This window comes from Octopus sinensis, linkage group LG13, assembly GCF_006345805.1.
Source record: "Octopus sinensis linkage group LG13, ASM634580v1, whole genome shotgun sequence".
Classification (NCBI taxonomy): Eukaryota; Metazoa; Mollusca; class Cephalopoda; order Octopoda; family Octopodidae; genus Octopus; species Octopus sinensis.
In genome coordinates this window covers 67380059-67396667 of record NC_043009.1, presented here as the reverse complement: position 1 = coordinate 67396667, position 16609 = coordinate 67380059, and the positions used below count along the sequence as shown (strand labels likewise).

The 16609-nt window shown below is 37.9% G+C and overlaps 1 protein-coding gene across 2 annotated transcripts in view; it reads right to left on the bottom strand.

Moving 5' to 3' along the window:
* The window catches only part of LOC115218476 (myotubularin-related protein 2), a 95208-nt gene extending 92389 nt beyond the window's left edge, over positions 1-2819 (bottom strand). Inside the window, exon 1 of one of the 2 annotated variants that reach the window (XM_036508502.1) lies at positions 2277-2819. In XM_036508502.1, the coding sequence (XP_036364395.1) occupies positions 2277-2558 (282 nt within the window). In that variant the 5' untranslated portion in view covers positions 2559-2819. The remainder of the gene's footprint in view (positions 1-2276) is intronic. The other variant, XM_029788318.2, reaches the window with a different exon arrangement.
* Between the last annotated feature and the right edge of the window lie 13790 nt (positions 2820-16609).

Sequence of the window (16609 nt, the reverse complement as noted above, 5' to 3'; positions counted from 1 at the left end):
CCAACCCTGCAGCACTCTTTCACCACAACTTTCTCTCACTCTTTCTTCCTGCTTCTATTGTCCCTAAATTCCAAAGGGCCGGCCTTGTTACAATATATGTCACGCTGAATCTCCCTAAAAACTAAGTTAAGGGTACACGTTTCTGTGGAGTGCTCAGCCACTTGCACATTAATTTCACGAGCAGGCTATTCCATTGATCGGATCAACTGGAACCAACTACTAAATAAGAGGGCCAAGGAAGTCTTCAACTTGTGAAAGAAAATGCCGAATTGCCATGTCAGTGCGGAAGCCCTCAGATATGCAACAGTCGAGAAATGTCTGCAAGGAATTATCTTTCCATGAGATGTGACATTGTTATGGAAGCAATTTACAATGCTAATTGCAAGAAGGATTGTCCTGACAGCCATACGAAAGGCCACCAGAACCAGAATGTATCCACACCTTAAAAGTAAGGAATACAAGTGGAGCTTTACAATAAAAATTGCAATTCCAGTGCAAACACAACAGCCTTCGGGTTTATTTTTTGGCACAGGGAACAAAAGTTGTTCAGTGTTGTAAGGCTCAGCTGTCCATGTCTAGTCTAAAAAAATGTGGAGAAAACGGTGAACTGAGGAACTTGCAGCCCTTGTATCTTGGCTACAAGGCTTTCATTTGTAACTATAACATAGGGTGGGATGCACTGCACCAGGTAACAACAAATTTGCAGAAAAGCCTCAAAATGCTGGAGTTTTAAACTATTCCAAGGTTTACTGATACACTCTTCCAACAGAAACCTTTGCAGAAGTACTTGGCTAGCGATAAGCCATCGTACTTGGCATTCATTGTCCTGGAAAAGGGTTCTGATAGGATTCCAGAATCTGTAATCTGGTTATCACAAAAAAAAATTACTGACAGCTGAATGGCTAACAAGGGCTGTGCAAGCTATGTACAGCAGTGCAGTCTACAAGAAATGACTGCAGAGATGAATTTAGCCAACAGGTAGAGAGTCGGGGGTCACAATAGGCTCACTCCTCATCTTCCTCCTGTTTATTATAGTCCTCCTCCTATAAACAATGACCTGGCTCGTGTAGATAATTTAGCACATTTAGAGATGAAATTCCACCTACCTATATACACACACACACACACATAAACGTGTATTTGTGTGTGTGTGTGTGTGTTTATATACATGAAGGAGAGAAAAAAATGGGGTATTGTTCTTTTTAGCATCCTTTGGATTTGATATTTATACATAAAGAGAGAAAGGGGAGACCGTATACTTATAGAAGTAAACTTAGCAATGACTAAATTTTGCGGACGAGGAAAGATGATGGTAAAGTGGTATCCTGCTATCATCAGGGAAATGGTCAGAAAAGGACCCCGTACAACGTATCTAGAGTAAACTATGAGCACACTTGAAGTGCAGAGGGATCACAGGTAGACTAATGGGGCAACAGATTTACAAGAGCAATAAATACTAAGAGAACACGTGAAATAGATTTTTTTACCAAATGCCTGGACAGTACTTTAGACGTGATCGATAGATTTTGATCCTTATATGATCTAATAAGCAGCAGAGGTGGGCGACCCTCAAGCATAGCTGCCAGAGGGAAGATAGGATGGAAAAAAATGTTTAGGGAGTTATTACTTCGACTAGAAACGGTGTTTTGCTCTCAGAGTGAAGGGCAGACTGTATGATCTCTGATGTGTGTGTGTGTGTGTGTGAGTTGACACATTGTACATATATCTACAAAATGAAACTTGAAATTTGGAACGGAGGGAGAAGCGCACACATGTTTATGTCACACACACACGAGTGTGTGTGTGTGTGTGTGTTTGTACAGTTTATGCTTGCGTACACAAATTTATACGCAATGCCACGATACGGATATACTTCCCAAATGAATTATACAAAATAAAAATCTTAATAACTTTATACACTTTCTTAATATAATTGTCTATTAAACAAGTCAATGTTACGATGTGTATCTAAGTGGGAGTATGTGTATGTATGTATATATATATATATATAATCCAAAACCGTTATTTCTAGAAAATATAGGTACTGCGATACGAGTACCAAAAATATATTTGTCAAACTAACGATTATGGATTAAATGTTTATTCACTCTAAGGTTTATTCTTGGAGTTTTTTATTCTTAGTGACAGATAGAGATTCTTCGAATTCGTTACCCTCTGGAGTATATACACATAATTGCCCGAGTCAGAATAAATACCCATTTGTGTGTGTGTGTTTGTGTGTGTACTGTGTGTATATATATATAGATGTCACTTACCTTGACAGTGGCAGGTTCCGAAGTTGATAAAACAGCGCTGTGAGCAACGTTTGCGGTGGTCGCTGCCGGGACATTTTCCGAAGATGTGGATGTGGAGGAACAGAGTGACTTGGAAGGCGAACCAGCACTCTCCTTTGAGCTGGTACTCGGAGACTGCTGAGGCATGGAACGGTCCGAAATGGACACTGATTCACTACTGGCACCAGTGGTCGACCGACTGGCCCCAGTAGATACACTAACCGTTCCACCATCGTATAAATCGGAATTATCTCGAGGATCCATGAGAGTTTCTGTAGACGACACCGAGACAAACTCTGGCGGGGAAGAGGGGAAAAAAAGTCTTTCGAAAGCGAATAAGCAAATATATAGCTACATGTATATATAAATAAATAAATAGACAGTGCTTGCCACAGCGTGTGAGATTATATTCATGTAAATATATACATATATATATATATATACACTTTATTTGTATATATATATATAACTGTTTAATAACAACATTAACCTGTAATTGACAGCTTTCGGTGGAGAGCGGCAGTAACAAGGGACGTCACTCTACACGGATACTTAAATACTTTATTAATACCTTGTCTTTAGGTGGGTTTCACAGTTAATTACATCCTGGTATAGGCCAAGTTTATATTCAAAATTAAGCTTAAAAGATACAAATTTGCTTTTTTTTTATTTGGTTGAACACAAGTATATTACTTGTATTTATTTGTTTCCGGAGAGATAAAAGGGGGTACTGTTTAAAATAAATCCCTTCGTCTTAGAAGCCAACTTTAAAGACAAAATTAAATTTAAAAGATACAAATGTGCTTTTTTGTTGTTGTTGTTGGTTGAACACAAGTATATTACTTGTATTTATTTGTTTCCATAGAGTAAAAAAGGAGGTGCTGTTTAAAATAAATCCCTTCGTATTAGAAGCCAAGTCTAAAGACAAAATTAAATATAGAAGACACAGATTTAATAATACATTTTTTTTTTTCTTAATTACAAGAATGTCTTTTTGGATTTACTGAATTCTAATATGTTACCAGTATTTCAATTCTTTAAATTTAGTCCAAGAAGAAAGAAAAAGTGGTATAGCTTCCACAGACACTGATGAATGAGGTCTTTCCAATTAATATGTTCAGCGGGGCAGTGAGTATGCCGGACAAAATGCTTTGAGTCATTTCATCCGGTTTTACATTCCAAGTTGAAATTCCGTCGAGGTCAATTTTACCCTTTGTCCTTCCGGAGCCGTTAAAATAACTACCAGTCGACTTATGCCCGCCCCCATAAATTTCAGGCCTCCTGCCTGAAATTTCAGCTTTATCTTGTTTTAATTGTTATCTGAAGAGAAAAAAACATGGATGATCAGAAGGAGGTGAGCGAAGGGATGGCTCGTGGTACACAGAAGGAGAATAATATAGAGTTAGTTTGACACATAACAAACTTGTAAGCAGTGCTCGGATGCACTACAACATATTTGAACCGATTAAATTGGATAATAGATATTAATAATCCTTCCTACTATAGGCACAAAGCCTGAAGTCTGGGGGCGGGATGGGCTAGTCGATTACATTGATACCAGCGCTTGACTGGTATTTATTTCAGCGATTCCAGAAGGATGAAAAGCAAAGTCGACCTTGGTGGAACTTAAACACAGGACGTAAAGCCGGAAAAAATGCCGCTAAGTATTTTGTCCGACGTGCTAACAACTCTGCCAGCTAGCCGCCTTTGGAGAATATTGGCTTCAAATTTTGGCACAAGGCCAGCAATTTCTAGAGGGTGGGGACTAAGTCTGTTGTATTGACCCCAAAGCTCAACTAGTACTTATTTTATCGACCCCTAAAGGATGAAAGGCCAGATCAACCGCGGCGGAATTTTAACTCAGAACGTAAATAGGGACGAAATGCCGCTAAGTATTTTGCTCAGCGTACGAATGATTCTGTCAACTCATCGCTTTGGATAATATTAATAATGATAATTTATTATTTGACCCCAGTGTCACATATTTTGTGATGGGGCACATATGTATCGTCTACGATAAATATTAGTAATTGGAATAAATCAATGGATCACACATTCATTAGATTTGCCCCAAACTAGTAAGATCGATGAGGTCGAAGCTCAGTCTAAATATGTGAAGGAAAAACGTGAACATGGAGCAAAATGAGAAAGAGTTGTAGTGAGGGATCTTTTACCTTTTGACCTACAGATTTAAAAAATAATTTTTTGTAACTAAACACTTTCAAGCTTCGGACAGTGGTAGAATGTGTCATATAAAACATCTTTTGCTCTTAGCATTTTTGAGAAAAACTTATATTTATGAAGTTATTTCACGTTAAAGTTGTCCTATTTCGGTAATTTCAACCAATCGGTAATTTCACGTTCCCCCCTCAAGAAAAGAAGTACGCCCTCCTAAATAATATTATTACGCCCTTTTCTCCTGGAATTGTATTTTATTCATAGCAATAAAAATGTGTTTTATTCGTAGCAATAATCGTATATCACTTGACACCATTTTTTATCTTTTTTTTTTTGGCTAAAGAGTGAGGGGAATTTTTTTTTAATAAGCTTATATTATGTATCAAACCATGATGTAATCCTGGCAGTTAATCTACAGAAATGTGTGAATGTTTAACAAGTGTAAAATACCAAATATATTTTCTTTTAGTTTATACTACACGCACGCTGTAACGTGAACCAATAAAAAGTTGATAGTTCCAGAGATTTGGAGAGGATTAACGAAATGGTATCCTCTAAGAAATGTCACTTAATTCTGATATAAACAGACATGTCGGTCACAACTGATCCTATCAAAACAAACAATTCGAACATATAGAGTTATCACAGTATAAAAATGGCAACATACAATTTATCTTTTATCTTTATATATAAAAGAGAAGTTGTGTGCTGTCTGTCTCCTACGATTTAGATTCCTAACTACTCCCACATTTTGCGGTGCAGTTTATCTTATAGTCATGATTCATATCGAGCCCTTCTGGGTATTAGCGCGCGTCTACGATGAGTCTACGATTTAAAAAAAAATTTACCATCATTTTTTTCCATTTTAATGCATTTTTTCGCTATTATATAAGGGAAGTAACTCTCTAAAAATGTCTACGATGAGTCAACGATTTAAAAAAAAATTTACCATAATTTTTTTTTCCATTTTTAATGCATTTTTTTGCTAATTTTTTGGCTATAACTCTCTAAAAATGCTTATATAGTTATTTCCCTTACAAACCTGAGCAACGCCGGGCGATACTGCTAGTATAGTATAAAATGGCTGAATGCACAGACATACGCCATGACCGTTTGCAAACCTACACCAACCAGTCAAGAGAAATAATAGCAGTTTGTAATGAAACATTCAGTTAAATAATAACTGAATGTGGGAGAGAGTTCAGATTCATAAAAATGTCCATGAGAAAATATTTCAAACAATATAAAATGTTCATTGTGCCTTGTCATAATGTATGTATGAGGGCGTCTTTCAACGCCCGGAGCAAGTCATGGAAGTTTTTGTTTTCACTCCTGACGTTAGTGGCTATTACAACACAAATACATCGTCTTTTTTTCTTTCGCTAACACAACAGCGATAAAACATAATTGTCATTCGGGTTAAGTTCTAAATTATTTAATGAAATGTGCTTTTATGGACTCTGGCTACGCTGCGCAAAACCCTGAAGGGTTTAGTCCAGGCCTGACCAACCCGAATTACATTGCGGGACACTTGGATCACAGAAGGGTTTTATGAGGGCTGCTTGTATAGTGACAGAATTGAAAGCATTTGGCTTTCTTGTGCTGTTATTACAATAATGGATGAACGATCGTTGATTCAACAGGAAATGTTATTGTTGCAAGAACAGGAGTATCTTTCATTTTTTACTTTCCATTACAATCTTTAATCTTCCAGTTCTATATTTAAAGAATGAAGAATTATGTACATTATTTACATTATTTACATTTGACGGATATTTGTCCTCATCTTGTTTGTTGCTAACACAACGTTTCGGCTGATATACCCTCCAGCCTTCATCAGGTGTCTTGGGGAAATTTTGAACTTGGGTTTTCATTCCTAAGGTATTTTTCGATCTTCTTCTTCTTCTTCTTCTTCTTCTTATTATTATTATTATTATTATTAGGATCTTTTCGCTTTGACCGGCAGATTTTAAAAATAATTTCTTTGAAACTAAACACTTTTAAACTTCGTATACTGGTAGAATGTGTCACATAAAACATCTTTTTCTCTTGGCTTTCTTGAGAAAATTATGTAGTTTGTAAGCTATTTGTTGTTACATTTCTTGCATTTCAGCAATTTCAACCAATCAATGACGTCTATTGAGGTGAATACAATTACTGCTGTTGTTTGCCAACAAGTTCAACAACAACTTCCGGCGGTGTCTGGGTGGGTGTCTTGTGTTTACAAGAAAAAACAAAGAAAAGGGGACAAGGTTTGGGTGTTGAAATTTGTAAGTGTATAGTGATGTATAAATACATTTTAATATATGAATAACTTATTATCACTCTCTTTCCCTCTCCTTCTCTGAGTGTGGGAGTATGTAATTAAGTGTTGACTTTTGTGCTTTCTTACAAACTTCCAGTTTTTGCCACAATTACAGATAGTTTGACTTCTGTGCCTTATTCATAATTTGTCTTCTGAAAGATGCTCTAAAGCACGAATTATTTCACAAAATTTTTTCAGTTTCAAGAAAAGTTATAGAGAAGCCCCTTCTTTGCTACTCTTGAAGTTCTACTAACCCCTTACTGCCTTCACAAGTAATGGTTTCTTTATCAGAAGGCAATAAATCTCATGTTCTACTCAATTTGTACAAGGCTACAAAAGGGTACCAAAAAGTAACCGGAAACATTCTCTGGGGGACAAGCCCATTATAGTTCAGGCTTCTGCTGATAGAAACCACTTGATGCGACCCTCAGGCATCAGTATGCCGACTGGCAGTGTTGAGTGTAGTCCTACTGCCATGTGGTGCGTCTTTGCTTTGCAGTGCTTCTACTCTGTTCATCGATTTTTGTGGTGGTTGAAATGAAGGAACAGCATGCTTCTGTCAAATTCTGCTTTCTGGTGAGGAAAATGGCGGTCGAAACAGTTGTTATGCTTCTAACAGCTTACAAGGACGCCGCTATGAGCAAAACACAAGCTTACGAGTGTTTTTCACGCCTTAGGAATGGTCACTTGAGATCTAACCTTGTTCAGAATGTCTGTCAACCTCCCGAATGAATGAAAACATTGTGGAAATTCAACGACCAATTGCCAAACTTGTTGATATGACTGGTGCATTCTGGAGCTCTTGCCAACGATTTTTGAATGAGGAATTGCAAAGGAAAAGAGTTGCAGCAAAATTTGTGCCTCGCTTGTTCACAGAAGATCAAAAGCAGTCATGATTGAATGCATGACATGAACTGAAAGAACAGTTGGAAGTTGATCCAGATCTTTCTTCGAAGGTCATCATTGGTCATGAAAGCTGGTGCTACGGAGTTTGCAGAGTTGATCCAGATCTTTCTTCGAAGGTCATCATTGGTCATGAAAGCTGGTGCTACGGAGTTTGCAAATGTGGAAAAGGCGAAGAAATCGATGATAGAGGTGTTAAAAGGCATTACTTAGCAAGAGTTCCAGGACTGCTTCGAACAGCGGAAAACACATCTGGACTGATGCATTGCTTCAAATGGAGAATATTTTGAAGGTGATAAAAGTGTAAATATGTAAAACTAAGTGAATAAAATAATATAGCAAAATTCTGGTTTCTTTTGAGTACCCCTAAGTATATAAATGACACACTCCTTTTAGCTTCCATCAACCAGATTCATTCAAAATGCTTTGATCGGGTTTTTCTCTTTTATTTGTTTCAGTCATTTGACTGCGGCCATGCTGCAGCACCGCCTTTAATCGAGCAACTCGACCCCAGGACTTATTCTTTTGTAAGCCCAGTACTTATTCTATCGGTCTCTTTTGCCGAACCGCTAAGTGACGGGGACATAAACACACCAGCATCGTTTGTCAAGCAATGCTAGGGGGACAAACACAGACACACAAACATACACACACATACATATATATATATTATATATATATATATATATATATATATCCGACAGGCTTCTTTCAGTTTCCGTCTACCAAATCCACTCACAAGGCATTGGTCGGTCCGAGGCTATAGCAGAAGACACTTGCCCAAGATGCCACGCAGTGGGACTGAACCCGGAACCATGTGGTTGGTAAGCAAGCTACTTACCACACAGCCACTCCTGTGCCTGTATATAAATGACACACTCCTTTTAGCTTCCATCAACCAGATTCATTCAAAATGCTTTGATCGGGCTGGGGCTATTGCAGAAGACACTTGTAGGAGGTCTCACACAATGGCACTGAATCTGAAACCATTTAGTGGGAAAGCAAGCTTCTTGACACACACCCACGGTCCAAATATCTTCGGTGAATTTGTGTTTGGCATTAGTCATAGTATTCAACTAAGTAAAAAAAACAAAATTAAAATTCCTTAAAGATCTGTCATCAAAAACGGATGTAACTGATCCGAAAGTCATTAACAAAATTTAACACCTCTTACCAGATAATGACTTGTGAAAGTCACGCGTAACGCCATGACATTATCTACCGATATATTTAGCAATTTCTCCGTATCATCAATTGTTATTGTGCATATTTTAGTTTAGAAGTGTCACACCCACTTTAGTTTTGCTTGGGCACTTATATTCTGTAAGATTGATTCATCATGGCTTTTAAAGTAGCCACTCCAAGCCTTAATAATTCTGTAGCATGTTTTCTCTTCTCCTTATCTTTTCCTAAACATTAGTTTGGTGTTATATTTCCTGCAGCACAAGTGACACGATATAGTACCAGCAAAATGGCACACACACATTCACCCCACCTCCTCACACAAACAGAGACATAGAGACAGACAGACAAACAGACATAGAGAGGTAGATAGATAGATAAATAAATAGATATAGATAAAGATAGATAGATAGACAGACAGACAGACAGACAGATAGATAGATAGATAGACAGATAGATAGATAGATAGATAGATAGATAGACAGACAGACAGACAGATAGATAGATAGATAGACAGATACAGATTGATAGATAGATAGACAGACAGACAGATAGATAGACAGACAGACAGATAGATAGATAGACAGACAGATAGATAGATAGAAAGACAGATACAGATAGATAGATAGATAGATAGACAGACAGACAGATAGATAGATAGACAGACAGATAGATAGATAGATAGATAGATACAGATAGATAAGTTTCTTTATTGGCCACACAGGCTGCACACAGATGGGACAAGTTACAAGGTAGAGCTTTTCTTTTGGGGGGATGAAAAAAAAAAAAAAGATGGCATAGGTTTTCGATCAAAAGGGATCGTAAAAGGGAAAAAAGAACAAAAAAAAAAGAAAAAAAGAGATAAAAAAAGGGGAAAAGGACCAAAAGAAAAGAAAAATGAAAAAAGAAGACAAAAGAAGAAAAAAAGGGGAAGAGGAAAAAAAAACGATCAATAGGGATCTTGTATCACAGTGTCATGATGTATGGTGTAAAGGGGAAAGCAAGTAAGGTTTATCCGTGGGAAGAAAACCCTATGAAAAAGACCACGGTAACCTTGGTCAATATTGTTATATGTTACCACATTTGTTTGCAAGTGGGTAACCCTCTGTTTTCAATTTCTGGGTTCATAGGATTATGCTCAAGGTGGCTTCGTCATTCATACGTGCCATCCTTGCTACATTCACCCATCTTTTTTTAAAACATTCGCTAGACAAAACTTGCCTCTCTACTCTCACTTTCCTTTTCAAGTGGTACTTGAAAAAGTTGATGAGAGGTTGACCAGAGAGGAAAGTGTTTGTCTCCAATCCTTTCAGATGCGTCCACCAGATACATTCTTTTGCCATAGCCACAAGGATGATGAAAATAGCTCTTCCTTCCCGTTTGATAGATAGATAGATAGATAGATAGATAGACAGACAGACAGATAGATATAGATATAGATAGATAGATAGATAGACATGCAAACAGAAAGACAAGCATAAATACTTATGTACGTCTTTTTGGCCTGCATATGTACATGTGTGTGTACCCATGTACATCTATATAGTAAAAATGTGATGATGGTGGTGGTGGTGGTGGTGGTGGTGGTGGTAGTCCTTTCTAATATATGCACAAAGCTTAAACACAAAGGGGACAAACAAGGACAGACAAACGGATTAAGTCGATTACATCGACTCCAGTGCATAACTGGTACTTACTTAATCGACCCCCAAAAGGATGAAAGGCAAAGTCGATCTCGGCGGAATTTGAACTCAGATTGTAAAGACAGACGAAATACCTATTTCTTTACTACCCACAAGGGGCTAAACACAGAGGGGACAAGCAAGGACAGACAAAGAGATTAAGATTACATCGACCCAGTGCGTAACTGGTACTTAATTTATTGACCCCGAAAGGATGAAAAGCAAAGCCAACCTTGGCAGAATTAGAACTCAAAATGTAACGGCAGATGAAATACAGCTAAGCATTTCGCCCGGCGTGCTAACGTTTCTGCCAGCTCCTCGCCGCTTTAATGATTTTCTTTGTGCACCATCACTTGCTTTCAAATGTAACTCAAGTGCCATTATCAGTTTCTGGTTTTTTTTCTTTTCTGTAACAACCCATTTTCTGCACAAGAAAATTACAAGAAGCTGGCTAGGTAGCTGCTTATATCTCGCCCCAAAGAATTGGTCAAACACTAATTTTTTATTCTGGGCGAAATGCTTACCGGTATTTTGTCTGTCGCTACGTTCTGAGTTCAAATTCCGTCAAGGTTGATTTTGCCTTTCATCCTTTCAGGGTCGATTAAATAAGTACCAGTTACACAGTGGAGTCGATATAATCGATTTAATCCGTTTGTCTGTCCTTGTTTGTCCTCTCTGTGTTTAGCCCCTTGTGAGTAGTAAAGAAATTGGTATTTCAAAGGTGGCAAGCTGGCAGAAACGTTGGCACGCCAGACGAAATGCTTAGCGGTATTTCGTCTGTCATTTTGATTGGGTTTTGGATAGAAAATTCACAAAAAAGTCGCTTCTAGTGACTTTTTAATGGCTTTGCGGGGTGACTGGGGAAATGTAAAGATGTGCACGACCACCCTTGGACGGTTTTGAATGACCATAGAAAGTTTGAGCCCTCTAACTGAAAAATTGTGGATTTGTATAAAGGACACACACACACAGACATTTTGCTGTTTATATATATAGAGAGAGAGATGTACATTTGTAGCTATAAACGATGCAGTTTAATAACTGATTTGAAAACTCAATCAAATGTTTGTGAGGCCATTGGGGCTAATGCAGTTTCGCACCTCTCCTTGAAAAGGCATTTTTTTGAAAAGTTTTTTTTTTTTTCAGATTCGTTGATTTACAAATATGCCAAAAAAAAATAAATAATTAACCCCCCGCAACCACCACCACTCTTCACTCTCGTTTAAAATTTTGGACTTTTTTGAAATTTTTTTTCCTTTTGTTTTAGATGACGTAGATTTCGGAGATGCCAGAAACCACATTTTGAAACTTTTAAATTCAATAAGCATATAGATAGGTGTATACACTTATAGACAGGTGTGTAAGCATATAGATAGGTGTGTAAAGAGACAGATAGATATGTCTTCCTGGAGCCAAAAAAAGACAACAGTAACACCATCTTCTATAGGACCACCACATTTAGCTGACAAATATATTTTATGAATAAACGGACAGAGATAAATAGAAAGACAGACAAATAAATAAATGGATGAAAAAGTTCAAGATTTAAAATTGGGGGAGGGGGCAAAATTTGAGCCCCTAATTAAACTTTATAACATTAATTATTAAATATTAATGTTTGTTTCTCACATAATGGAGTATATTTAATTTACATTAATTTATTATTTATTATGCTGGGTTGAACCGTCCAACCCATCCAAGCATGGGAAACGGACGTTAAATGATGATGATGATGATGATGATGATAAGCTGCAAATAAAGCTTAAAACTTGAGTGGTGGTGGTGGTGGTGGTGGTGGCTCACATTCAGCTGTTGAACTGCATTAATAAAGGTAGTGATAATAAAATTGGGTCTATCTTATTTGGTATGCAAGTGCTGACAATAGGAAAAATGCATAAACCAGTTTACAGGTAACATTTAGAAATGAATGTGATGTTTTAACACCTGTCACCTAAAGCAACAATTTTCTTTAAAGCAAACTGCAGGGTGGGGTGGGGGCTTTTTACAGGTGAAATATGGCCAAAACATACTTGACCTGATTCAAGATTGTGTTTACTTCAAAGCAGTCCTACTAAACAATAACTTTATTCTATTTAAGTCAACATTTATGTTGTAACAGATACGATTGTTCCTTCTTTATGTTCTGAGTTCAAATCCTGCTGAGGTCGACTTTGCCTTTCATTCTTTTGGGGGTCGATAAAATAAGTACCAGTTGAGTACTGGGGGTCATTGTAATCGACTTGCCCCATCCTCCGAAATTGCTGGCCTCGCACTAAAATTTGAAACCACTATGAAGGTGGAGAAGATGGCAAATGACAGGTGAGAAAGAGGTGTGAAAGAGAGAGGGAGGGGGAAAAGGAAGTTGCGACAGGTGTAAGACCAGGTGGCAAACAGTCAGATATATAAGAGAAAAGTAACGAAAAAGAAATGCTGACGAATCATCAATAATAATTGAAATCGAAATCAAATTCGATGACTGGCATCCATGCTAGTGGAGCGCTAAGAGCACCATCCAAGTGTGATCGTTGCCAGAGCAGCAAACCGGCTTCTGTGCTGGTGGCACATAAAAAGCACCATTCAAGCGTGATCGTTACCAGCATCACCTTACTGGCACATGAAAAAACATTTGAGCGAGGTCGTTGCCAGTGCCGCTGGACTGGCTCCTGTGCAGGTGGCACATAAAAAACACCATTTGAGCATGGCCGTTGCCAGTACCGGCTGACTGGCCCTCTTGCCGGTGGTATGTAAAAGCACCTACTACACTCCCAGAGTGGTTGGCGTTAGGAAGGGCATCCAGCTGTAGAAACTCTACCAGATCAGATTGGAATCTGGTGCAGCCATCTGGTTCACCAGTCCACAGTCAAATCGTCCAACCCATGCCAGCATGGAAAGCAGACGTTAAATAATGATGAGGATGATGAATGAAATTATTGTGTATAGTGCTCAGGTGCACAACAACTCACCAAAGATGCATGTACAAAAGTCAGGAAAATGAACAGGGTATGAGTCATGATATACATGTGTGCATGCATATGGAGGGAGTGGATATCAGGGGTAGGGTTGAATTTCAGGAAGCATGGACACAGTGTAGCTGGCAGTAGGGGCAGTCTGCCCCAGGTGGCACTTTTGGGTCTGCTGCAGGCAATATGTATTTTTTTTTTTGTGGGGTCCGGCAGTGGGAAACGGAAGGGCCACCCTGGGTGGCACACACACTCTAGCTATGCTAGTGCTCGGCAGCTAGATATAATTACACACATACACTGAGAACTGTAATAGGATGTTATGGAGTGATGTCGGTAGCATGTTGGACAATGGAAGGGTGGTGGATTTTTGTAAGACACAAATGTTGTATGATTTAACAAAGAGTGAAAAATGAAGAATAATGTGGATGCCAACTATAAACTGTCCCCACATTGATAACATTAATAAAAAGGGGGCAGCAAAAACATTTCACTAATATTTGGTGGGGGGGAGGGGAGAGACGGGGCTGGTCTTTGTCAGTTTAAAAATCATTATAATATGACACATAGACAGAAGTAGGGATATTGTGATGTCCTTTCCCTTTTTTTTTCAAGGGAGCAAGGGTGTGATCTCAAGGAGATAAGGCTCTCACCCTAATAATGTTGGTGTAGAGAAAGAGAAAACAAGAGAGGATGAAAGAACAAGAGAAGAGGACTTGGGAAGAAAAGTGGAAATAAAAGGAAATGTTTAAAAGACGAGAAAGTTTAAATGTCACAAGAAACAAACTGACATCATTTCATTTATTTTGTTTATTGCTGTTGTTGTTTAGTCCCTGGTCAGCCCTCATCCAGGAGACTTTTGATGAAAGGCATTCCAACCATGACCATCCCCTCAAAACTAATGATGATGGCAGCAATGACACTGTTGTGGAGGCACACGGCCTAGTGGTTAGAGCAGCGGTCTCACGATCGAGGGATTGTGGGTTCGAATCTCAGACCAGGCGATGTGTGTGTTTATGAGCGAAACACCTAAGCTCCATGCGGCTCCGGCAGAAGGTAATGGCGAAACTTCTGCTGACTCTTTCACCACAACTTTCTCTCACTCTTTCCTCCTGCATCTTGCAGCCCACCTGCGACGGATTGGCATCCCATTCAGGTGAGGTACCTATACGCCAAGGAAACCGGCCCTTATGAGCCAGGCATGGCTTGAGAAGGAACAAAAAAATGACACTGTCATACCTCCACCACAGCCACCGTCACTACCACCACCACCACCACCACCATCATAATTATGCTCACCACAATTCCACTGAGAAACAGCAAAACACTTGTAGTTAGTTAGGGGAGACAATTCATGTCATCTGCCAGTCCAGTAACAAATCTATGCCTGGTGAAATATTAAGAATCTCATAGCCTGGAAGACGATGGGTTCCAAACCCATCCTGACATGCTACAAGAAGACAACGGCTCCTGGTGCTGTCACAAAATCAAACGGCTTGACATGAATTGGCATAAACTTTCTGAAGACGTTGAGAAACTCACAAAGGTTTGTAAGAGAACAATTGACCAAGAAAACACTTTTGACAAGATTTAATTGTTTTATTATAGAAATAGAAATGGAATTTGTATGGAAATGAAAACTTGTTCAATAAATTTTCAGTAGATCTGACAGACATAGCAACAAGGTATGTGCGTATAGCGTGTGCATGTGTGTGTGTGTATTTTATAAAAACAGTCCATCATAAATATAAAAAGGCTGCTTATTTAATTTATTTTTCACCTACTCTTTATCATAATTAACACCACTACCATTATCATCCTTATAGAAACACACAGATACACACATATATATATATACACTCATGTATGTATGAATGTATGTAGGTAGGTGGCAATGATTGTAATATTTATTTGTCTTGAGAACAGACACAACTTTACTTGAAAAAGATTAAGTAGATTATAATTATTATTTCAATTACTACCATCATAATTGCTAATGAATTTTCCTTAATGCTTTTTAAAGTCGCAAATTGTTGGGCTAATAACTTCATCTTTAACAAACAAAAAATGCTAAAATATTTCCATCTCTAATGTGGATGAGGAATAAAAAGTCTGGAAACAATCTTATGAACAGCAACTCATCTCATATATTTAGATATTTACTGTATTTTAACATGTATAAGAAACCCCCTAATTTGGAAAAAACGGTTTTTTAAGGGATTATAATACTATCTATTATAAGAAACTCCCATATTTTTTAACCTAATTTTTGCCAAAAAAAGGGGTTCCTTATACACATTAAAATAGGGTAATTCTTTTAAACTTGTTTCGCAACTATCTTCAACTCTCTAATTAGAAAATGACAATTTTCTGCAACTCTGTGAGAAAAGCCGCAATTCAATGCCTTTCAGCTTTTCGAGGTGATGTTTTAGTTTTGTATGTGCTTGTCTGTGTGTGTGTGTGTGTGTGTGTGCATGTGTGTGTGTGTGTGTGTCCCTGTGTGCTGCTTCCAGTATTCCTCTGGCAATAACGATATACCTCTCACTTCCATGTTACATAGTTACGTCAATTTTCTGCTTGTTCATGTTTCTGTTGATATTATTATTATTAATTATTATTAATTATTATCATAAAGGTGATGAACTGGCAGAATCGTTAGCATGCTGAACGAAATGCTTAGTGGTATTTCACCCATCACTACATTCTGAGTTCAAATTCCACCAAAATCGACTTTGCCCTTCATCCTTTTGGGGGTGATAAAATAAATACCAGCTGTACACCAGGGTCGATGTAATTAACTTACCCCTCCCCTGAAATTGCTGGCCTTGTGCCAAACAAAATTTGAAATCACCATTATTATTATTATTATTATTATATTATTATTATTATTAATTTACGAAGATTGACGTAACTCTTCACAGAGGTAAATTAAACAATAAGAAGAGGTGCGACGCAATTTGCAACAAAGAGGATGACTCTGTTCCTTGAAGTGGATGACTTGAACAATATTTCAACAGATTGTGTCTTCTTTGAGTTCAAAATGTAAGATGAAAAAAAAACCAATAAAACCACAGAAATCCAAAATATGAATGGGAATGTCCTGTG